Source organism: Oncorhynchus tshawytscha, linkage group LG02 (genome assembly GCF_018296145.1).
Source record: "Oncorhynchus tshawytscha isolate Ot180627B linkage group LG02, Otsh_v2.0, whole genome shotgun sequence".
NCBI classification, from domain to species: Eukaryota; Metazoa; Chordata; class Actinopteri; order Salmoniformes; family Salmonidae; genus Oncorhynchus; species Oncorhynchus tshawytscha.
In genome coordinates, this window is record NC_056430.1 from 57,218,422 (window position 1) to 57,244,301 (window position 25,880).

Sequence of the window (25,880 nt, forward strand, 5' to 3'; positions counted from 1 at the left end):
CATACTAAGAAGCTAAGATTTAAAGAGGCAGTGGGAGAACCTATTCAAGTAATTAAATCCATTTTTATGTAAAAAGAAACCTATTATCTGGCTACAGTAGACCACTTTGTAGGCTAACGTTACACACTGTTTAGCCAAGTGAATGAAATGCCATCAGCGAGCTAACTTTATTAGCTACCTATCCAAATTCATTTGTAGATAACAGCCATGGAAGAGGGTGAAATTGCGCTCCAGCTGTCAGTAAAGGGAGAATGTAGGCTACTGGATAGGGCAGGTCATTTTGTGGGAAGACATGAAAAGATTCTCCAGTTCCAATCCCTAGAGGGGAAAACTTTGAGAGATACTAGCAACATAATATTCAGTGCTGTCTAATGAGTATAATGAAGCCTATTTGTTTTCTATCCTCAGATATGGAAAGCTGTGAAAGCTTGTTTGCAAATGAAAAGGTCCCATTGAATGCCACGAGACTAAGAGTATATCCTATATGCCATATCTATAGGGCTACCTATGTTAGCAAATTATGTATACAAAATACAGTTAAACATCACGTGTCAATGTTGATTAATCACATTACAATCCTGAAATAAAGAGGGGAATGGGGTTCTGTCTGTCTCTGTTTTATTCTTAAATTAACATTTTCCTTTTTGTCTCGTAAGATCTCAATCTAATCATAGATAAAATGTGACCCTGCTGAAAGGTAAATTCCAATCTTTGAGAATGCAGGGATGTATTTGTGACTTGACACAATGACATAAAAGAATCATCATTAATTCAATACACCAGCGTGTTGATGTTAGCATTCTATTAGCGTAATCATACTTTGAAGTCATTTGAGTATGTAGTATGCTTATTGGTCTTAAGATACAAATGATTTGTTTTAACTAATTATGACATTTGTTGGTTGCGCTATCCTTATGAATCGAACTTGCTAGTATATTGACTATTCACGTCATGCTTGGCTAAATGGCATAGTCGTTGTGCGTTCTCAATGGAAATTGTTAAATGGGGTGCTTTATAAATTCGCTCTGGCTATTTTGTTCTGATTTCAGAGCACTGGTTTGAATGTACCAGAGCGCAGAATACGACTGGTTGAATTTATCCTTGTCAGTAAATGTTAGGGAAATAACGTAATTTGAATTATTGCCAGCAGCACAGGGTAGTCACCAACTTTTGAATAACATGAAAAAAGCCTAACCAGCATTGCTAGATGAGTAGAATGGAGAGTGAGGATGTATTCTCTTGTTTGTTTCTAGAAGTAGCGTTAGCTAGCCAACTTTAGCCAGTTAGCTTGGGTGTGAGACAAAAGTATTATATTTTGTGAGGTCAGAGAGCTTGGATCAACCCTGCTTCTTGGCAGATTTTGGGGTTGTATAATCCTTGTGAGAATCAGACAGTGGATATTGGGTAACATTAAAATTAGCAGTATATATGGGCAAGAGCACGATTGATGTTACGAATCGTCAAACTTTGTTTTACGCAGCATTTTAACAATCGCTAAAGGGTGTAGATTTTGAAGGTTCTGTGTTGATATATGTAGTGACTATTGGCATAAAACCTGTAAACCGAAGTTGTTTGTTTTGAAAATAACTTAACTATTGCCATGTTTGTTCTTAGATATAGCAGCTAGTGTTTGTTTTAAGATGCAAACTGAACATTTTAATTGCTTGCTTAGTTCAAATACACAGTAAAAATAAGTGTTAATTTAACTCCTTTTGAGTTGAATTCAACACTGTTTCAGGTAACATTTGGTCCCAGTCTACAGTGTCACATTTTCAGAGTTAATTTGACTCAAAATGGTGTTAAAATTCACACGTGTAATCATATTCAACAATGGTTTAGTTGCACTCTGCAGTGTTATTTAATCACGCTTTTCAGAGTCAAGTATACTCAAAGTTGTGTTAAAATTGACACTTGTTTTTTTTTCTCTAGTGTTATCCAGAAAGCTCCACTGCACAGTAGTATTACCCAATTACTTAACTTGGTGTCAATGTGAATAAACACAATTACACATGATAAAAGTAATCCATTTCAATGTTAATGCACATCAACCCACCCCTCACCTTGCCTTTAATCAATGTAACCATTTACACTGTCAACATCGCAAGTGACATGCTCACCAGAGAAAGCAATATGGGACAACAAATAGATATCTAATTCCTTCCATACGACATTTGTATATCAAATGGTCTATGATAATGCAGGTTGTCGGACATGAAAGAAAACAAAACCATGTTTTGACTTGGTTACTTTGTACACATTGAAATGTTCTTGAAAAGCTAGAGTAATTAAAGGCACTGTGAGCAGCAACACTTTTCCATTTGATAAAACGGAGGCATTTCAAATTCAATTTTACAACAGATAACATGCTTGGGCGGTAAACAAAGCCATGGTATTTAGCCCAGTCCACTTTCATAACCTGAGTGCTAATTGCCACAGCAATCATAGAACCAGCTTTTACCATATTCAAAGGCACCATTTCACAGGACCAATGTCTTATTGACTAAAAAGTGTAGAGGATTGCCAATTATACGCCATATAGTTTTTTGAAATTTTTATTTAAGATTGTAGTTTCAAAAAAGCATGCTTACCTTCATACTGCATACACCAACTATGAATTACAGGTCCAATTTTCTAGATGCAGCGGGGATAATGGATTAGAAAATGGTGCTTTGGTAAAAGTTCTCTCTGGGAAAACAACTGTTTAAATAAACACAGAGACCCTCTGTTAACATAGGAGAAAATATTATGTTAACTATTTAAAGTAATAAAAGGAGTAGGCCCCAGTGCTGTTCAGTAGAAGTTACCAAATCCCCCAAAATAAGAGGAGCGTTTCTCAGTAGGCACTGTGACTGAATTGCATTAAGCCCCAAATCATTCGATCCTTCTGATAAATTCACAGCCACGGGTTTGTTTCTTTCCATTAATCATAATCAAACTTTGTATTCTTAAATCTAATTCTGCTGATGTTACATGTTTTTTCTTCAGATAAATAACTTCAACTCGTACTGGGCCACACCCTCTAACACATCATGCATCACATCAACTGAGAAGTTCTCAGTTCTGTGATAATACTCAGTTTAATAAACACGAATGCGTCACACCAAAAACGTATGGAAGAGATGGATTTCTATTCATTCTCTGACAGTGAGCAGTGTGCATTTCTTTAGTTCACAACGCTATCTTGGGACAATCTTCAGAGAATTCTGTCTGAGTCATCTTTTTCTGCAAGACAGCAATAACTTGCGCTGAAAGACTCCACCAGGCCAAACAAACTATGTAGACCCAGATTATCGCCAGTAACCTGAACCACACTGCCATGAACACAACCACTGTATAAAGGAACCACAATGCCATCACTCTAACACTTTAATGTCTCAAACAATAGGAGCAAGGATTGCCCTAATCCATAACATTTAAGATCTTGAGCATGAATTAAGGCACACAGGTATATGTTAGCCCAACAAGAATTCCATTTAGGAGAGAAGTTCCTTAAAGTAAAATATATAGCACCCAATTTATGAAATCCTCACTTGAAACCCACAGGGTTTGCAACCTTAAAATAATCCTAGAACAATTGAATCTGTATGACGTGTCTTTCTGTTGAGAAAAGAGGGTGACTCCTAATAAAAGATCCATCACACAAGTCTTGTGTCACTAGGAAAGCGAAACATCTCTGAAACATGTTTACATTTGAATATTGACTGCAAGGTAGACAATATTGGAACATACATGAATTTGTCTTGAACTACAATCTGGTCATATGTTCCAGTCTTTTTGTTTCGTCTTGTGTCAAATCTTGAGCCAATGACATGTTCAACTGGTTCTACAGTTTCCCACTTCTCTGAAAAATGTGGACATCTTGTATTCAGAATTTAGCACAGTGAAAGGATTCTCTAACCCTTCAAAAGATGCCTCCTTTCTTGGATATTTCAGTTTGTCCTTCATCACATAGAACATGCTTAACGAAAGTTTATTTAGCTCGCTGTTGGATATCATGAACTCTCTCTTCCATGGAATTCACAACAGAATTAACTGTACTTTGACCTACACCTGCTGCCTTTAGATCAGCAATTACAGACGCACAACTATTTACAATGTCTGGGGAAGACGTCGCTGACTCACTCTACATTTTCAGTCAACACTTCTCCAACATCACTACCTTTACAAGTGTTAAAGGTGCTTTGAGAGTTTGAAAAATCAACACCACCGACTGAACCAAATAAACTGCTAATGTGGCAATTACTTAAATGCTTTCTAAAACCAGAAAAGCTACCAAAGGAACGTGAACATCCCACTTGACCACATTTTAGATAAAGAGTTCTCCCTGGACAAAGTCCATTAATTACTTTAAGGTGCTTGACAATTATTATTATTATTATACAATCATAATTTTCTGATTGACACTTGAAGCGGAACTTGTATGCTCAGTCTTGCATAGAAAACACTTCATAATTTCACCTTAGCAGATCTTCACTAACGCAACATTCTTGCTCTCAACTCAGCAACTTGGGGAGTCTCCTTTGTTTCCCCCATATCAATGTTGTAGATGGTTGTTTGCACAAAAGTGAAGAAGTTACTCAGGCAAGAACTGTATGATGTACCAACGATGAAGTGAGCCTTAAAGAGTTCGTCAAAGGTTCCTACTGGAACCGCATGCTTGTCGATCACAACAAAGTAGGAGTGAATGCTGCTCTTTATGGATCCCAAGGCAAGAAGGTAGGGCTGACCGCTTTGGGTGATGCTATCCAGATGCTGCTGCACACTGGTTCCAACCTAAAACACAAGAGATATTGGTAGGAGCATTTAAAGGTTATAGGAACATCAGATCACTTCACACTATGCATGGGAGCTTGAGATAGGGACAGATTATTAAATTTGAGCCATTTCTGGTGTCTGGTGTACACATTTTAGACAACTTTTCAACACACCTTTTGAAATCTGATGAGCTGATCAACCCCTTGACATGCAGACATCTGTCCTGTTGATCAGTAAATCAATGTCAAATGTACATTTGCATTCAATACTGGTTGTCACAAACTTAACATTGCTACCAAAATGCATATTGTGCACCTGCACAAAAACAATAATGGCAAGATAAAACATTGCTTTGCTCATACCATTCTCATTTTCAACAGCTGACTCAGCATTGCACATCAATTCCAAGAGTTCTGTGGTGGGTGTAAGTCCATCACTTTCCATCACTTTTCCCTTGAAAGTGGTTGGCCACTTCTCCAAGAACTTGTTGGTTGTGGCCTCACCAAACAGAAGCCTGAAGTCTTGTTCTATCTGCAATGAAACAAACACAAAAATAATAAAAACATAATTTTCTGATTGACACTTGAAGCGGTATTTGGTATTTTGGTGGTGTAGTGATTTAACATGTCATACCAGTCCTGGTATATCCAATACCCTGGGGAAGACTGAGAAGACATCTGCTGATTTGTCTGCATCAGCTTGGCAATGAGGGAAGGCAGTCTTCATCTTCTCCCGGACAGAGTCTTCATCAGCAGAAAATCTAAAAACAGCAATGGCTGCCTCGATGTCTTCGTTAGTTGGCACTTCGTCACGGGTGAAAGGGCTATCGACCATGGCCTGGCCCACCAACTGGAGACAAAGTCAATTTGAGAGCCTGCATGATTCACAACTCATTAAATCATTGTTATATTAACCTAAAATATGTATGTGAACCTACCTTCGGGAAATGTGCTTTTTTTTGTATGGTCTTCAATCATGCCATGTATCCAGACCCACTCTCTTGATCATAGTAATGTTCCTACATAATACATACATATAAATGCATACATTTCAAAGACTGATCATGTACGTAATGTTCCAGAGACACTTTTACTTTACTTACATATACATTTTTTGAAAATGAGTCTTCGAGATAAGGAAACAATGCAACAATTCCCTGTGCATACATCATCCTGACATCTGCCTTCTGGTGGCATCTGTCAGAGTCTTGGTTTTCCATACTCTTGTATGATGCGTTCACCACCAGGTTTTGATGTTCGGATTCTTTCAATCAACTTTAAACAAAATAAAGGAATTAGGTGCTCTTGGTGAGTAAATTAAACTTTAAGATTTTAAAAATAGTAAAGAATCAGCTCAAGAACACTCCCCAATCCCATAATATGAAACAAACATACAGATTACACTAAACAGTAGTTTCTACCACATACCGCTTTAGCCTTAGTTTATCTGGCACTATCTTTTGGGTTGGCTCCCTTCACCAGTGGCTGCTTCTTCATGATGGTCACACAGTGAAATTCAGAATTAGTGTCATCAGATCTTACAGAGGATGACGATGATGATTGAAAAGCTTTAAAATAGGAGAGCAAAAAATGTAAAAGCCATGTGAATGTGAACATTTAGTATTTTGAATTGTGTCATACTTGCTATTAATCAACCTTTCAGTTTAACATTAAACTGTGAAGAGTCTGAATTAATAAATACTACAAATAATTTCACAGTGATGACCCACCAAGTCCTTCATCGCCTAGAGTGGTCCAGAAGGTGCCAGGTGACTCCTTTGCAATCCCTTCAAACACCTCTGAGTCAATTTCTGTGTGAGACTGGTCATACACGTTGATGTCAGACTGTCTTTCCTCTGGTATGCTGAATTTGATGAAAACTGAAGAAGAAAAAAAACACAGACATTGTGTGTCAAGGTGAAATAGTTGGGGACTAGTGTCAATATGAAGAAAAATACAACTTAACTAACTAAAGGCACCATCAAACCTAAGGTAACGCACACACGCCTTCTTTCAAGAAAGAATCAAATGTCAGCTCAGACAGTTTCACATATTTTTGCTCTGCCACGTATACCTGGTTTTAAACAGAAATCCCAAATCTTCACATGTGCAATCGAACCAGCTTACTCAAATGTTTCTCAGTCCTTCTCCGACCCAGCACAGTAATGGACAATATAGGCATCTCTCTGACATAGTTCTGTCTTCATGAGTTGAAACAGATGTGTTAGATTAGCTAGACATTGTTCAGTACTCTGGGGTCCAGCAGCATTAACACACTGACCTAGTCTAGTATAACCCACTGAAAAATATTTTACTTATCTTCATTTGCTGAGTCTAAGTTAATCATAACATGCTGACCAGACCAGACTGTCACACCCTGACCATAGTTTGCTTTGTATGTTTTTATGTTTTGTTTGGTCAGGGTGTGATCTGAGTTGGCATTCTATGTTGGATGTCTTGTTTGTCTATTTCTATGTCTGGCCTAATATGGTTCTCAATCAGAGGCAGGTGTTAGTCATTGTCTCTGATTGGGAACCATATTTAGGTAGCCTGTTCGGTGTTGGGTTTTGTGGGTGATTGTTCTTGTCTCTGTGTTTGCACCAGATAGGGCTGTTTTGGGTTTTTTTTTTTTTCACTTGTTTTGTTAATTTGTTCATGCGTTGTTGCTTTATTAAAGAACCATGAATAGTAACCACGCTGCGTATTGGTCCGCCTCTCCTTCAACTCAAGAAAACCATTACACGGACACGTCGCGTGCCCAAGTGTTGCAAAATAAATTTAGAAATCCATGTTATTCAATTATTGCACCCACTGCTCGCGAGCGTCTGTGACGCAAGGGCTAAAATAGAAATCAATTCTATTTCTGACACAGATTGCACTGAAGTCCTGCCTCTCCCATCTCCTCATTGGTTTGTCAGGTACTCATGTGTCATCTCCTTATTGGTTATACCCACGTGTGTGACTGAAAGACTAACTGCAAGGTACACACTCCAGTCCAGTTGGTGGCGGAATGCACCTTAAATTGGTTGCAAACCGACATATCAAGTCTGGAAGTTCCGCCTCTCATAAACTCATTGGTTCTCACAACAAACATACGTCCGTCCCCTACTTCCTGTAAACAAAAGCCAACGTGGGTGCTTGAAACATGGACGAGGAGAGATTTATCGTTGAAGTAGAGAAGTACTCACTTTTATATGACCCGTCTTCAAAATTCAACAAGGATCCAACTAATAAAGATGCGTTATGGAGAGAGATTGCAAAGACCATGCACATTTCAGGTAAAGTATAACAACCCAATGTTCATCCTCGGTATAAAACAAACTAGCTAGCGTTAGCTGAATGTAAATGCCATGTGTGCTGTATGCTTTTATTAATACATAAATCCTCTGAAGCCAACAGTCATGTGAGATTTTTGTGTTGTTGAAAATTACAAGTATTTCAATTTTTCAAATGTTCATGTACATTTTTTGTTCGTTGTTGAAATAATGGTGGAATTGTACAATCGTTTTAAAGTGTAGAATGAATACACAAAACAAATGAAGATGTCAAAGTTGAACTTACTATCCCGAGTTGATAAACTACACACACACACACTCTCACACAGTGCATCTAAGTAAGTAGGCCTAGCTACAACCATTCTGTCCTGGAAGTCAATTTTGCCTTCCACAGAGGTGAAATACTTAGTAAACTTTTGTCTGACAGAAACTGCCTCCTGACCTGCTCTATTGGCCTGGATGGCTATGCCTCTCATGCCTTGCCTCATCCCTGCCCCACCTTGCTGTAACCACATCTCCACATCAAAAGGCTTGTGAGGAAATTGAGGATGCACATTGCAACCACTAGGGTATCAACCTCGCTTGGCAGTAGGTTTATTTTTGGTAGAGGATTCTCCATCTGGCCGCAAGGATCCCGAATGCCTTCTCCACTGTCATTCGACAGAGACAATAGTTGAAGATTTCTTTCTCGTAGCTGATGTTATGCCCGGCATATGGCCTCATCAGGTAGGGCTTTAGTGGGAAGGCAGCGTGCACCACCAATGTGTATGGTATCTTTCCTAAATCTTCACCCCCAGGCAGAAAGGCACCTGCAGTGTTTTTGATGCCATTGCCCTTCCAAGTGGGGAGTTGGCATAGACTCCTCCATCACTGTTTCTCCCAAAATCCCCCACTTGAATAGCTGTGAAGTGGTAATTGGCATCCACAAGGGCGAGTAACACCACAGAAGGTTCCTTTATAATTTAAAAAAACGTCTCCCTGAGTTTGGTGGTTTGGTGATCATAACATGTTTTCCATCAACCGATCCCAAACAATTGGGAAAGTCCCATTTTTCATGAAACTCTTGAAGTTTGTCTCCAGGTTTCCTCAGTGGGTCATGGCAGATGGATCGCCAGCATCTTCCTCTCTATGGCCTCACAGGTCTCCATAATGCACTGCGACACTGTCTCGAATCCAAGACGATAGGCGAAGGCCAGGCTGCAAATAGTCTCCAGAAGCCAAATACCTGTAATGACAAAATAAACATTTTGTTATTGGATAACAATCTAAATTGTATTTACTCTTCACAGAAGTTGAATTTTGCAAAACAAGATGGAAGTCCCTCCGTGACACTTTTGTAAGGAACCTACGGAAGGCCCAGCCCAGTGGTTCTGGGGGAACCAATCAGAAAGAATGGAAATACATGAAAATATTATCATTGATACCTTACGTCCAGCAAAGAAGGTAAGTAAGTTATAATATACATTTCAATTTATTGCACAGAATTTTAAATCTCAACCAATTGCAATATTGCTGCCTTTATTTTCTACCTGCTAAGTCACTACGTGATTGGTTAATGTCAGCTGGTATCCCATTTCTGAATGAGTGATTATATAGGCCTATAGATTATGAATCAGTCTCTTATTACAGAGGAATGATGAAAACCAGCAGTATTAGACATTGTGGCCTAGATTTTAGAAATAGGATTAATTGAGCCTGAGCTGAGGTTTCTAAAGTTGACTTAAAACACATTTAACTTTTCATTTATGTTGACCTTTTTTCAGCTCAAGAGGCAACCTCAGCTTTGAAAATGCTGATTCGCCTCAGCCACAACCTATGGAACCCGATGACGCTGAAGACGACGTGGTGTCCCTGAGCCATGACCCTGTGCTTCAGATGCCTGAACAACAGTCAAGACCAACCACTACAGCAGTCCTTCTAAAATAGTGGGGCTCAGAGCGATGCCAGGGGGGGGGGGCGCGTGTGACCCCCGGGAACATGCTTTTTTTGCCGCAGGGAGTAGGGTTTTTTGCACCGAACAAGAGCACACAGCACAGAGCAGGAGATATGAAGTGCAGATAACAAACCCTTAAGAGACGCCATGGAAAAATATTTAACAGGGATGAAAAGAAAGGCGGAGAGAGACGGAGATAATGAGACAAATATAAGTCTCCCGAAAGCTAAGATGAGGAAATATGAGGAAGCGTTTGTAGCGCTTGGCTTCACTGTGACTACGGTGGGAGATGAGGAAAGACCGGTATGTTTACTGTGTCTAAAAATGTTGGCAGCGGACAGCATGAAGCCAAATAAATTAAGGCATCACATAAAGACATTTACACCCCAATCACGCTGATAAGCCGCTTGAGTTTTTTCAGCGAAAGCATGCCGAATATTGCCAACAATAGCTTTGTGAATGCTACTTCAGTAAACCAGCGAGCACTGTTAGCATCATATAAGGTGGCGTACCAAATTGCTCAGTGCAAAAAAAACACTCCATAGCAGAGGAGCTGATACTGCCTGCAGCATTAGACATGGTCTCTGTCATGCAGGATGACGTAAGTGCTGCAAAAATAAAAACTATCCCTCTGTCCAATGACAGTCGCCAGACGTATAAATGACATTGTAAACGATCTTAAAGAACAGCTGGAAGATAAACTCAGACAAACGTTTTGCCTTACAGTTCGATGAAGCAACTGACAGCAACTGACAGCAACAAAGACTGTTTGTTTATCGCTTATGTGCGTTTTGACATGACAAACTCCTTGTGTGAGGATCTACTTTTTTGTAAATATGTCAGAGACAGAGCCACAGCTGAAGAGCTATTCAAAATGCTGGACTGCTTCCTGACTGAGAATGGGCTGAAGTGGGAGAACTGCATTGGTGTTTGCAGTGATGGTGCACAGACCATGGCAGGGATGAGAAAAGGACTTTGGGCACTCATCAAGAAGGCCTCACCTAATGCTGAGTTGACACACTGTGTTATACACAGAGAAGCAGAGAAGCACTGTCATCAAAGCACCTTTCCTCTAAATTAAGTGAGGTTATGACTGACATTGTAGGTGTAGTCAATTTTATAAAGACCAGACCACTAAAAACAAGAGTCTTCTCTTGCTTCACAGTGAAGCAAGGTGGCTGTCACGAGGAAAAGTCTTGTCCCGAGTTTTTGAGCTCAAGAGAGCAGATAAGAATGTTTTCAGAGCAGGAGCACAAGTATGACCTCGCAGAAAAATGTTGTGATGAGAACTTCCTGGCAAAACTGGCCTACCTGAGTGACATATATGGAAAGCTAAATGAACTAAATCTACAGCTTCAAGGGAAAGATAAACACCTCCCTCAGGTCACAGACCAGATCAGCTCTTTCACTCGAAAGCTTGCAATTTGGGACAGGCGACTTGATGAAGGAAATACTGATTCATTCGAGAACCTGCATGAATTTGTTGACACTACTGACTATGATGCCATCTCAGTAATTCCATATATTAAGGAGCATATTTCATCACTGATGGGATTCTTTAAAAAGTACCCTGAAAACAGTTCCCAATATGACTGGGTGAGAGATCCTTTCAATGCACCAGCTCCAACTGGTTTCAGCTCTGCAGAGGACCAGTTCATTGATATGACGTCTGACTCCACATTGAGACTGAGGTTCACATCACAGACACGGAGTGAATTCTGGCTGAGTGTAGAGAGGCAGTATCCACTCTTAGGGCAGAGGGCCATGGGCATTCATCTTCCTTTTGCAACATCTTATCTTTGTGAGACTGGCTTCTCTGCTGTTGCTGCACTGAAGACCAAGTACAGGTCCCGGCTAAACATTTAGCAGGAGCTGAGAGTTGCAGTATCATGCTTCAACCCCCGTTGTGCTCTGCAAAACATGCTCATTGTTTGCCATTAAACATGACTTCCTCATTTAGATTTTTTTTAAATCAGCACAATTTTTTAAATTCATTTTTGTTTTATAGTGTTTCATATATTGTGCTCCTGAGTTAATGTTGCTGATCAATTTGAATGTATTATTATTTATTGATTATATTTTATTTTTCAGTATCAAATGGTGAAAAAAAATTACAGTTTAAGGGTAGATTTTTTATTTCAGGCAAATTCATGCACTAAGTCTTTTCTGTTACAGACTAAAAAACAATGTTAATAAAGTTATTCTTTAAGTTGACCTATATTTCTTTCTTTTTTTGTTTTCTTTAATGTTAATAAGGATACAATGTTATGCAGAGGTGTACTTATAACAATTTTATAGACAAATGATACTATTCACAGTCGCGGCGGAGAGTTGTGAGGCACGAAATGTTTACTTCGTCATAGGGGAGGGGGGGTGTAACAGAAAATAATTGAGAAGCACTGCACTACAGGCACAGCTCAAGACTGGCCGCCAAGAAAAAGAAAACAGAAAGTCAACTATCAAGATGTGGATGAAGAGCTGCTTGCATTTGTCAGGAAGCCAATCCCTTCTGCTGTTACCTCAAAGGATGAGGCACTTGTGCTCAGCCTTGTACCAGAGCTGAAGAAAATAGGAAGAAACAAGGGACGTCTGAAAGTGCAATTACTGTCATTGATTGTAAATTGGGATGACCAGTATGCAACACCTCCACCACCACAATGGCTCTTTGATGCTCCACATGGAAGAGCTGGACTGCGGCCTATGATGTAAGGCCAGCCCAGGTATCAATACTCCTACTCACCAGGATCTAGGTCTCCCAACACATAACTGGGATGACCAGCAGGCAACACCACTGCCACCACCACGGCCCGTAAGTACTCCGTACGGAAGAGGTGGACTGCAGCCAATCATGTACGATGAGCCCAGGGATCAATACTCACCAGAACCATGGTCTCCAACATATAGCTGGGATGACAGTACATTCAGTACATTCTCTCAAGAGAGCTAGGACAGACTCCCAGTCACATCGATAATCACCTCCGAAAAGGCAGAACCCAGCCCTGCGCATACTTAGGCCCATGTTTTGTTTTAGTGTTTTTAAAAGGGAAACATAAATGTATGCTCTATTTGCACTTTGTTGTTACAGTTATATATGCATTGCACCTTGCATTTAATTTTTTTACATTTTTTTTGCTATTCAGTGGATATTGTTATTGGGAGGGAAATGCCGTATTTGTTTACATGCCTTGATGTGACTGTTAATGTCACCTACAACAGGTGCAACATGCCTTGATGTAACTGTTTATGTCACCTACAACAGGTGCAACATGCCTTGATGTAACTGTTTATGTCACCTACAACAGGTGCACCATGCCTTGATGTAACTGTTTATGTCACCTACAACAGGTGCACCATGCCATGTTGTGACTGTTTATGTCACCTTGAATAATAATAAATAAAAGACTAAACAAAGAACAGTGTGTCTTACTTACTTTGAGTATAATGAAGACACTATAACTGGAAATCTGCTTCCTAGATGTAATGGAACACAGGCCTACATCTGTGGAGCATCATGATCACAAGTTTGCTGGAGTTTCTTTACATCCATGCACCTGCTTACACAATACAACATACAACCTTTTCCAATAACTAACCTTAGAGTGACAGCAAGTTTTTGCTTAGGCTCTATTGGGGTCTTGTAGTTGGTTGTCTGCTTGGTGAGGTCTGGGCCAACATAAGAGTCTCCATCTCTTATCCAATCCAGAAGTATCGGTGATGTCGAGCAGGGTCCAAGAGCAGCTCCTGGACAAGGTGGTAGTATTGCCCATGCTCCCTTCTCAGCACATTAACCGCCTCCTCCTTCCCTGTCTGCGCCTCAATAATACAAGGGCGACCAACTTCTGTTTTAGCAAGGGGGTGTCTGTTAATGCATGCTGTTAAGTAGGGGTCGACCGATTAATCGGAATGGCCGATTAATTAGGGCCGATTCCAAATTTTTATAACAAGCGGAAATCTGTATTTGTGGACGCCGATTTTTTAAATATTTTTTTTATACCTTTATTTAACTAGGCAAGCAGTTAAGAACAAATTCTTATTTTCAATGACGGCCTAGGAACAGTGGCTGTTAACTGCCTGTTCAGCGGCAGAACGATAGATTTGTACCTTGTCAGCTCGGGGGTTTGAACTTGCAACCTTCCGGTTACGAGTCCAACGCTCTAACCACTAGGCTACCCTGCCACCATTCAGTCAGATACTTGTATGCTCAGTCACATTATATGCAACGTAGGACACGCTAGATAATATCTAGTAATATCATCAACCATGTGTAGTTAACTAGTGATTATGATTGATTGTTTTTTATAAGATAAGTTTAATGCTAACTAGCAACTTACTTTGGCTTACTGCATTCGCGTAACAGGCATAACTTGTGGAGTGCAAGGAGAGAGAGGCAGGTCGTTATTGCGTTGGACTAGTCAACTGTAAGGTTGCAAGATTGGATCACCCGAGCTGACAAGGTGAAAATCTGTCGTTCAGTCCCTGAACGAGGCAGTTAACCCACCGTTCCTAGGCCGTCATTGAAAATAAGAATGTGTTCTTAACTGACTTGCCTAGTTAAATAAAGGTAAAATAGATTTTCTTTTAAAAGGCAGAAGCAGGTGCGTAAACATTCAAACAGCACTTTTGAGCGTTTTGCCAGCAGCTCTTGTTGTGCGTCAAGCATTGCGCTGTTTATGACTTCAAGCCTATCAACTCCCGAGATGAGGCTGGTGTAACCGAAGTGAAATGGCTAGCTAGTTAGCATTTCAAACGCGCTAATGGCGTTTCAAACGTCACTCGCTCTGAGCCTTCTAGTAGTTGTTCCCCTTGCTCTGCATGGGTAACGCTGCTTCGATGGTGGCTGTTGTCGTTGTGTTGCTGGTTCGAGGGACGGAAGCTATACTGTTACACTGGCAATACTAAAGTGCCTATAAGAACATCCAATAGTCAAAGGTTAATGAAATACAAATGGTATAGAGGGAAATAGTCCGATAATTCCTATAATAACTACAACCTAAAACTTCTTACCTGGGAATATTGAAGACTCATGTTAAAAGGAACCACCAGCTTTCATATGTTGTCATGTTCTGAGCAAGGAACTGAAACGTTAGCTTTCTTACATAGCACATATTGCACTTTTACTTTTTTCTCCAACACTTTGTTTATGCATTATTTAAACCAAATTGAACATGTTTCATTATTTACTTGAGGCTAAATAGATTTTATTGATGTATTATATTAAGTTAAAATAAGTGTTCATTCAGTATTGTTGTAATTGTCATTATTACAAATAAATAAATAAAAATTGTCAGATTAATTGGTATTGGCTTTTTTGGTCCTCCAATAATCGGTATCTGCGTTGAAAAATCATAATCTGTCGACCTCTACTGTTAAGAAAGGCATACATAAAGTATTGTTAATTTTTTAGTTGTATAATATTAGTTTCTTATTTCATGGGCTTTTATTCAGTAAATGCATTGTTTATATCTCACCCCAGAGTGGTTTGGTTGTAAGGTAAAAGAGACTGGTTAATTATAGTAATCAGCCTGCCATCATGTGGAGTCTTTGATTGGCAAGTGCCTAAATGTGTAAAACCATTTGCATGTATTAAATGTATTAACTCCTGTCCTGACATCACTATTGTACAATATGAAATCGTGTACTTACTTACTTACCCATGTTATCACTCCTCAATCACAGGTGAAATCAGAAGAATCCAAATACATTTCATCAGGATCACTGGAAAATGCAGGCATGAAAAGACGTTAAAAACATCGTCCCGCCCCCAAAATAATATAATTGGTTCAGAGTTTGTTTTGATATTTTAACTTGCGTGTCTTGATCGCGTGTGGTGTGGGGGGACAAAATCAATTTGCTCACGATGGCGCACGCGCGCAGCCGGTTTGGGTTCCGTGTAAGGGTTATCATAATTATTGAGGTGGCCAATGAAGTTATTCCCTAGAGCGTTAGGAGCAAGTTAACTTTGACTATAAACTGTAACAAAAGCAAAGCAAAGCAGACAGGTTAGCTAAATGCCATTAATTAAATTCACTTCTGATAATGCCAAGATGGCATAGCAGTTCAGACGTCTTTTGTCCTCATCTTGTCGTGACCCGTATATATATATATATTTACTACTTTTTTCACATACCTTTTTATATATATTTTTTTTAATTTTCCATAAACCCACCTCACCAATTTCTATTTATAAAAAAAGTATTATTTACCTCAAATCTGTAATCCTCCAAGAAGCTAGCCAGAAGCTAGCCAGGAGCTAGCCAGAAGCTAATCCAGAAGCTAATCAGAAGCTAGTTAGCTTCTTTACTTGCTAATCGTTCGTATTCAGCTAACCACGGTTTGTGGTCATCAGCTATCCTTTAGCTCGAAAATCTATCGCCAGTTTTGTACGGCGCAGCGCGGCTCGGAACGGAACATACCGAACCAATTTTTCTCTCCATGTCCCAGGATTTCAACCGCTAACTCTGGACATTCATACCTGGCTGGATCTCACAGCTAGCTAGCTGCTATCCGTGTGACTATCGGCTTTCGTCGATAGTCAATTACATCAATTATTCCGGAGCTAGCCAGCTGAAGAGTTCCATCAATCACTCCTGGGCTACAATCACCTATCCGGACCCGTTTTACTGCCTACGCGGAGCCCCACCGGGCCTTCACAGCTGGACTGCCGACATAATCTACCTGAAGGAGTTATCCGGCTGGCTCCTGCGTCGCGACGTTACCTGAACGCCCATCTGCGGCCCGCTAACCGTTAGCTGTCTTATCGGCTGCTATCTGAATAGACAATCAGACAATTTATTTATTTATATTTTTTTTATTTATTTTTTTCTTCTTGGGCCTCTATAACTATATCTATTGTTTTTTTTTTGTGTGATTTGGATTAATCCCCTCTACCACACGGAACCCCACTAATCTACTGACGGAACGCAAGAGGTGGCTAATAACAGACCTCCATCCTATGCTAGCTTGCTACCGATGGCCTGGCTAGCTGTCTAAATCGCCGTGACCCCCAACCAACCTACTCACTGGACCCTTTTGATCACTCGACTAAGCATGCCTCTCCTTAATGTCAATATGCCTTGTCCATTGCTGTTCTGGTTAGTGTTTATTGGCTTATTTCACTGTAGAGCCTCTAGTCCTGCTCACTATACCTTATCCAACCTATTAGTTCCACCACCCACACATGCAATGTCATCTCCTGGTCTCAATGATGTTTCTAGAGACAATATCTCTCTCTTCATCACTCAATACCTAGGTTTACCTCCACTGTATTCACATCCTACCATACCTTTGTCTGTACATTATACCTTGATGCTATTTTATCGCCCCCAGAAACCTCCTTTTACTCTCTGTTCCAGACGTTCTAGACGACCAATTCTTATTGCTTTTAGCCGTACCCTTATTCTACTCCTCCTCTGTTCCTCTGGCGATGTAGAGGTAAATCCAGGCCCTGCAGAGCCTAGCTCCACTCCTATTCCCCAGGTGCTCTCTTTTGACGACTTCTGTAACTGTAATAGCCTTGGTTTCATGCATGTTAACATTAGAAGCCTCCTCCCTAAGTTTGTTCTATTCACTGCTTTAGCATACTCTGCCAACCCGGATGTTCTAGCTGTGTCTGAATCCTGGCTTAGGAAGACCACCAAAAATTCTGAAATTTTCATCCCAAACTACAACATTTTCAGAAAAGATAGAACTGCCAAAGGGGGCGGTGTTGCAATCTACTGCAAAGATAGCCTGCAGAGGTCTGTCCTACTATCCAGGTCTGTACCCAAACAATTTGAACTTCTACTTTTAAAAATCCACCTCTCTAAAAACAAGTCTCTCACCGTTGCCGCCTGCTATAGACCACCCTCTGCCCCCAGCTGTGCTCTGGACACGATATGTGAACTGATTGCCCCCCCATCTATCTTCAGAGCTCATGCTGCTAGGCGACCTAAACTGGAACATGCTTAACACCCCAGCCCTCCTACAATCTAAACTTGATGCCCTCAATCTCACACAAATTATCAATGAACCTACCAGGTACCTCCCCAAAGCCTTAAACACGGGCACCCTCATAGATATCATCCTAACCAACTTGCCCTCTAAATACACCTCTGCTGTCTTCAACCAAGATCTCAGCGATCACTGCCTCATTGCCTGCATCCGTAATGGGTCAGCGGTCAAACGACCTCCACTCATCACTGTCAAACGCTGTACGCTCTCGTTGGCTGGCCCTCGCTTCATACTCGTCGCCAAACCCACTGGCTCCATGTCATCTACAAAACCCTGTTAGGTAAAGTCCCCCCTTATCTCAGCTCGCTGGTCACCATAGCATCTCCCACCTGTAGCACACGCTCCAGCAGGTATATCTCTCTAGTCACCCCCAAAACCAATTCTTTCTTTGGCCGCCTCTCCTTCCAGTTCTCTGCTGCCAATGACTGGAACAAACTACAAAAATCTCTGAAACTGGAAACACTTATCTCCCTCACTAACTTTAAGCACCAACTGTCAGAGCAGCTCACAGATTACTGCACCTGTACATAGCCCACCTATAATTTAGCCCAAACAACTACCTCTTTCCCTACTGTATTTATTTTATTTATTTATTTTGCTCCTTTGCACCACATTATTTTTATTTCTACTTTGCACATTCTTCCATTGCAAATCTACCATTCCAGTGTTTTACTTGCTATATTGTATTTACTTTGCCACCATGGCCTTTTTTTGCCTTTACCTCCCTTATCTCACCTCATTTGCTCACATCATATATAGACTTGTTTATACTGTATTATTGACTGTATGTTTGTTTTACTCCATGTGTAACTCTGTGTCGTTGTATGTGTCGAACTGCTTTGCTTTATCTTGGCCAGGTCGCAATTGTAAATGAGAACTTGTTCTCAACTTGCCTACCTGGTTAAATAAAGCTGAAATAAATAAATAAATAAAAATGCAGCTACTTAATCTTAAAAATGCACTTACTTATGTTAACATGTGAGGTGAATTTAGAATTGACCCATGGCTCAACTTAAAGATAAGGTTGGGCAATGTTGGTTCTAGCTGGCTCACATTTGTCAGCTAACGTTAGTTAACTTATGTTAGCCATTGATGTTAAACTAGCCATAGCTGCACTTTGCTTTGGCACCATCTGAAATCGACAATACAACATTAGTTGATTAATAGCTGAATAATGCTAAGTTCACCAGATAATGATAATGTTAGCTAATCTTTGTGCATGCTAAATATACCTGCCATGCACTAGCAAGCTAGGTACCATTAGTTAGTCCATGTGGATAAGGACAGCTAACTAGCTAACGGCCTGCATATTCAAACTTCTTCGGTTCATAGCAGCCATTTTAACACGAAGCTAGCTCGGAAACGTAGCGTTAACATGACCAAGATTACCATAAAACAATATATGGTTAGCTACTTTTAGCTAAACGCTGTGTAATTAATTTTAGCTAATTAATGTTGGTTCATTTTAGCTACCAAGCTGTCAGCAACTCACCTAAATGCATGGGGTGTGTGCAAGGGCTGTGTGACCTGACAGCGTGAATGCGGTCTTTCGCGGGCTAACGTTAACAAACATGAAAATGGCTGCCACGCATCCCTGGGAGGATGACTGTTACGGAGTCTAGTTGATAGGTAATCGACTAGCCGGACTGTTCCCCGAGACTCCAGTTGTAGCCATTCGTAGGCTATTGATCCTGACATTGGTGTTTGTCGTTATTCCTTTATCTAACATATCATACTGAAACATGGTATCAGAAGTGGTTCGGAAAACACACGTTTGTTATTTTTGTAGCTAAGTACAGTATAGGCGCAGTTACGTTCCATATGCGAACACACGCCGTTTCCTACTCACAACACTGATCAACTCGTTGTTAGCTGCCTAGCTAGCATCACTACCTACGTCGATGACTGAAGGCAAAGAAATCTCATATTCCATTGCTATGGCAGCGAACATTCCGCCACCAAATCCCATGGTTCTCACAGGGGACTGGAATACTAATTGGGACAACTTCAGGGATGAATTCGAGGACTATGCGCTGGCGACCGGTCTACATGAGAAACCCAACGAGGCACAAGCGGCAACTCTGAGGAGTTTAATGGGCAGCGAATGCAGGCATATCTACCGGCACAATCTCACCCTCACAGCACGTCAACAGTGTGATGCAAAGGCTATATTGGATGCATTGGAGAATTACTTCAAACCCGCCAGAAACGTAATTTATGAGCGGTTCGTTTTCGGAAGCTGTAAACAGGAAGAGGGTGAGTCAGTACACAACTTTGTAACCCGTTTGAGAGAGAAATCCGCCACTTGTGAATACGGGGGATTGAAAGATGAATTGATTCGTGACAAAATAGTGCTGGGAATTGCAAATGAGGATACACGCCGGAGTCTACTGAGAGAGAGAGACTTAACATTAGTAACTGCCATTGAAATGTGCCGCACTGCTGAAGTCACTGACATGAGAATGAGAGCAATGGAAATCGAAACCCCATGCTCCGACGTTGATACCGTTCACGCTGTTGCTAGGCAGACATTCAGACTAAACCAATCGAGGCAGAGCAATTCACCACGAACGGTGAACACAGAGAGCCCCGTAGCATGTAAATACTGTGGGAATACACACACACGTGGCAAAGAGCACTGCCCTGCCTACGGAAAACCATGCAGAGCTTGTGGAACTAATAATCATTTTGCAAAAGTGTGTCTCAAAAGCAAAAGAAGGGTGAGTGAGGGCAAGATTCACTGTGTTGATGATGTCATTCAATGTTCAGAGCTGAAAAGTGAAAGTGACATTTACATGCATGAATCCATTGGGGCTGTACACTCAAGAGGGAAGAAATGGTTTGTGACACTACGATTACACAACAAGCAACAACAATGTCACCTGGATTCTGGTGCTACATGCAACGTAATGAGCTACAAAGACAAAATCAATCTGGCACCTGACACACATCTATTGCCCAGCGATACTAGACTAAAGCTCTACTCAGGAGAGCTAATGAGCTCTATGGGCACCTTTGAGACCGAATGTGTTATTCGGGGACGCAAACACAAGCTGGAGTTTGAGATTGTAAAAACCAGTCAACATCCTCTCCTCTCAGGCTCTACATGTGAACGCCTGGGACTGATGCAGTTCACTGTACCAAATGACCTGCACATTGTGGATCATGTCCAGCATGGACCCCTGTCCAAAGAACAACTACTTAGCAGATATGACGATGTATTCAACATGCCCGTTGAATCTGTGCCTGGGGAGGTACACTTTGAAGTGGATGAGGGCATCACTCCAGTCCAGTGTGCTCCTCGCAATGTGCCCATTGAAATGAAAGTGGCTGTGAAGGCCCAGCTGGACAAGTATGAGGCTGATGGCCACATGACATCTGTGACTGAACCAACTGACTGGATCAGCAATATGGTCATAGTGAAAAAACCAGAGAAGCTGAGGGTCTGCATCGACCCAAAGCATCTGAACCAAGCACTGAAACGATCCCACTACATCATGCCGACACTAGAGGATGTCCTCTATAAGCTTCCCAAGGCCAGGATTTTCACCTTGGTGGATGCCCGAGATGCATTCCTTCAATGCAAGCTGGATGAAGAAAGCAGCCTCATGACTACCTTCTGGACCCCCTGGGGTCGGAAACGCTGGCTCAAGCTCCCGTTTGGTGTCTCGGTGGCGCCTGAGATATACCAACGTAAGCAGCACGAGTTACTGGCTGGGCTCAAGGGCATTGAACCCATCGCAGATGATGTCCTGATCGTAGGCTGTGGTGACACAGACGAAGAAGCAGTACGAGACCACGATGTGAAGCTCCTGGCACTGATGGAGCGCTGCCAATCAGTTAAGCTTCGCCTTGGCCTGAAGAAGCTGCAGTTCAAGGTGAAAGACGTCCACTTCCATGGCCACATTCTCTCGGCAAAAGGCCTGAAGCCGGACCCAGACAAGGTCAGAGCGATCCTCGACATGCCAAACCCGTCTGATGCAAAAGGAGTACAGCGTCTCATCGGCTTTGCAAACTATCTTGCAAAGTTCATGCCACACCTATCAGCAGTCTGTGAGCCTCTGCGCCGGTTGCTGGACAAAGACACACCATGGCACTGGCTACCCAAGCACGAGGCCGCAGTGCAGGAGATGAAATCTCTGGCTTCATCCATGCCAGTGTTGCGCTACTACGACGTCATGAAGCCTGTCACAACCCAGAGCGACTCCAGCCAAAGGGGACTTGGATGCTGCCTTATGCAGGAAGGCCAGCCCGTTGCGTTTGCCTCGAGAGCGCTCACCCCTACCGAACAAAACTATGCACAAATTGAGAAAGAGTGCCTCAGCATCATCTTCTCCTGCCAGCGATTCCATCACTACTTATATGGGCGAGACCTGGTCATCGCTGAAACTGACCACAAACCACTCATTGCCATATTCAGTAAACCTCTCCTCAACGCGCCCAAGAGGCTTCAAAGCATGCTCCTGACTCTGCAAAACTACAGCCTGAAGGTCATTTACAAGCCAGGACCAGAGATGTACATCAGCGACACACTGAGCAGGGCAACAACACAATGTACAGGCAGAGGCACTGTCTATCAGCGGCAGGCCATCTGTTCGCTACAGCAGGAACAACAAGATGTTCAACAGATCAATCAGGCAGACTACTTAAACGTCACAGATCACCGCCTAGCCCAGATAAGGCAACACACTGACAAGGACGAACGCCTACAGTCACTGAAGTCCATGGCTCTCGCAGGTTGGCCATACCTGAAAGAGGAGACACCTTTCACAGTGAGAGAATACTGGACCTTTCGAGATGAGATCAGCGTGCAAAATGGCGTCTTGTTCAGAGGTCAGAAGGTCATTATTCCCAAATCACTACGTCCAGAGATGCTTACCCGCATACACTCCAGTCACGTTGGAGGTGATGCATGCTACCGCCAGGCTCGTGAAACATTATACTGGCCAAACATGCAAGCAGAAATTAAAGACTTTGTCAGCAACTGTACCACATGCAACGAGTACGCTCATGAACAGCAAAAGGAAACCATGATGTCACACGAACTGCCCACAAGGGCCTGGCAAATCGTCAGCATGGACTTATTCAGCCACAGACAAAAGGACTATCTTCTCATCGTTGATCACTACTCTGACTTTTGGGAAATTGAACTGCTCCCTGACTTGTCTGCAGAGACGGTCATAAAGCGCTGCAAGGCGCAGTTTGCAGAATTGAGACATGGGCCAACTGAAGGTGAGGCTTCTACCCCACCAAGCTCTCCAGCTCGTGCCCCTAATCCTACCCCTGTCAGAGCCAATACTTACTCACGGGTGGGTCGGCTGTGCAAGCCACCGGACAGGCTTACTCTGTAAGCAAGGGACTGTTAACTTGCCCTCGGTTAATTAAAATCTGTATTTGTTCTTAAATAATTAAATTGAAATTAAAAAAGGAAGATGACAACTGAAGTAAAAAAGAAATGGAATGCTTTTTCTATTGTTATGACCTGACTGTTAAGAATTTAATGTTATGCCTTTATGTTTGCACTTTCTATTGAAAAGGATGATGTTACGGAGTCTAGTTGATAGGTAATCGACTAGCCGGACTGTTCCCCGGGACTCCAGTTGTAGCCATTCGTACAATGCACAAACAAGGCTATTGAACCTGACATTGGTGTTTGTCGTTATTCCTTTATCTAACATATCATACTGAAACAATGACGTTTGGTTACGGCTAATGTTAGCGAGTTACATACATTGAGCTAGAACATGTTACATCCACAAAAGGAGCACGCTAAATGGGCAGTTTTCAACTCAAACAATATATGGAAAAACGTTTGCCTTCAATTATACCATCAACAGTGCATATCAGAGCGCTAGTTACCTAACATTAACTAGCTAGTGCTAGTTACCTCAAAGACCGCCACACAAGGGAGCTCGATGCTGACTCACAAAAAGATGAGACAGAAGCTTGAAATAAAAATGACGTACGTAATTAACATCAATAGGCTATTACTCTATAATAAAGTACATGTCAAAGTGAAAACTTCGCTATTAGTTGTTGACGTTACTTACCTGATTATTTGAGGATGTGCAGGAGCAATTGCGTTGACAAGCAAGTCAAAATAATGATCATCCACAACCACAGCAGAGGATTGCCGCATTTTTTCATTCCACTGAATTGAGTTGAATTTTACACTGCAATGACTGCATAATTTTACATTACGATTTAATTCCGACCCTAGAGCTCACTTGACTTCTCATAATGTTGAAAATACTCATCTTGGGTTAAAATAAGTCAACGCTGTTTTCATGCACATTTTTTCACTTGAGAAGTACTGGACCAAATCTTTTAGTTAATTGCAAAATTGCGTGACGAAGACTTCTTTGGCAAAAACGTCAAAATTAATTACAGATTTCTTGATTTATCATAGATTAATTCTGACTATTTTGAGGAAGTGTTACTGCCTATGTTGTTGCTACACCGTCTCAAGGGACACAGTAACTGTTCATTTTTCAAGTGCATGTCATTTAAGGGTGTATGCGAGCACAGACGTTAGCTTTGCGTCGGTTACTGGCCCAACGCTCTAACCACTAGGCTACATGCTGCCCCAAGCATATTGGATGACGGTCATTGATAGGTTTAGGCTACTAGATGATACTCATGATACTTCCCTATATCCATCACGAGGTTGCTACAACCTAGCCTACGAATAAAAGTTTATAACAGGTTGAGTGACAAATTGGAGTAATCAAGGTAACTGACGGTGACACATTCAAAAATGCCTTGCACACGCTTGCCTGTATCTAGGGTGTAATCATTAGTCCAAACAGTTCCAAACAAGTATTTCTATTTGACAAATTCAGGTAGGTTTATCCCTGTTTCATTCCTTTTGCTTCCATTTAAAAAATGTTTTAACAGAATCAGCGGAATGAATACACCCCTGATCACCCACACACACTTTCACAGCAGCCACACAAACAGCATCATCACTTTGCTCGTTGTGTGATTTCTTCTCTCATCTACACGCTCTCCTCCTCTCACCTTTTCCCTTCGCTTGTTGTCTTCAGTGCACAACACAACAGCTGTCTGTCACTAGGCGAAAAATACTTTCCAAGCCAAACCTTCAGCTACCCCTACATTGTTGTCACCATATTAGCCAATGTCATAGTCAACATAGCTACTAGAACTAACACGCTAGTAAACCTGCTATAATCACGTCGTATAGTGTACAGCAAGTAGATTAGCAGTTACACAACGAATTATAAAACCGAATAAAACCGAAAGCTTACCTTGACTTGGAAGAGTTCCATTGAGCCGGATGTATAAGTAGGCTAAATTAGCTAGTAAGTGAAAGTGGAAAAAAATACTCTCTTCTCCTTAATTTTTGAAAAAATATATTTGTTAACTGTTCAACTATTGTCTTTCTAGCTCTGAGTCAACTACACACCACATTTTATGCACTGCAGTGTTAGCTTTGCTTTCAGTACTAGATTCATTATCTGATCCTCTGATTCAGTGGACAACATGTATTTTCATGCTGCAAAAGCTCTGATAGGTTGGAGGACATCCTCCAGAAGTTGGCATAATTACAATAAGTCGATGGAAAGGGGTGAGATGGTGCTACACCAGAGAGTGCTGTTGAGGCTACTGTAGACCTTCATTGCAAAACAGTGTGTTTTACTCAGTTATTTGGGCACCTGAATATATTTACTATAGTTTTATCTATAAAGGATCACTTTTTTAATGTTTCACTATTTTTATTTTTATGAAATTCACTGAGTAGGATCGTCCTCCCCTTCCCCCTCTGAGGAACCTCCACTGGCTCACACACACTCACACATAGACACACTTCACATATGCTGCTGCTACACTGTTTATTATATATCCTGATTGCCTAGTCACTTTCACCCCTACCCACATGTACATACTGTATTACCTAAACTACCTCGT

The 25,880-nt window shown here is 41.4% G+C and overlaps 1 protein-coding gene across 9 annotated transcripts; it reads right to left on the bottom strand.

Moving 5' to 3' along the window:
- Window positions 1-2,022: 2,022 nt before the first annotated feature.
- LOC112266584 lies at window positions 2,023-25,293 on the bottom strand. 9 transcript variants are annotated; one of them, XM_042301326.1, is made up of 9 exons: window positions 25,220-25,250; window positions 15,614-15,677; window positions 8,472-9,254; window positions 6,485-6,634; window positions 5,693-6,322; window positions 5,389-5,604; window positions 5,118-5,286; window positions 4,929-4,978; window positions 2,023-4,773 (listed from the first exon to the last, which is right to left on the bottom strand). In XM_042301326.1, exons 6-9 carry the CDS (start codon window positions 5,587-5,589, stop codon window positions 4,474-4,476), a joined length of 720 nt encoding a protein of 239 aa, XP_042157260.1. In that variant the 5' UTR covers window positions 5,590-5,604; window positions 5,693-6,322; window positions 6,485-6,634; window positions 8,472-9,254; window positions 15,614-15,677; window positions 25,220-25,250; the 3' UTR covers window positions 2,023-4,473. The 9 variants fall into 9 exon arrangements, with proteins under 9 accessions (XP_042157260.1, XP_042157263.1, XP_042157272.1 ...); XM_042301329.1 differs by having other exon boundaries at window positions 15,606-15,677; window positions 25,220-25,242; XM_042301338.1 differs by lacking the exon at window positions 25,220-25,250 and adding an exon at window positions 19,444-19,525 and having other exon boundaries at window positions 8,607-9,254.
- Between the last annotated feature and the right edge of the window lie 587 nt (window positions 25,294-25,880).

Coding starts and splice junctions, on each gene's coding strand:
- LOC112266584 (XM_024444188.2), bottom strand. CDS start 5,589: ATGGTCGATAGCCCTTTCACCCGTGACGAAGTGCCAACTAACGAAGAC. Junction 5,287..5,388: donor TATTGGATATACCAGGACTG/GTATGACATGTT, acceptor GTTTCATTGCAG/ATAGAACAAGACTTCAGGCT. Junction 4,979..5,117: donor AGCTGTTGAAAATGAGAATG/GTATGAGCAAAG, acceptor ACTGATCAACAG/GACAGATGTCTGCATGTCAA.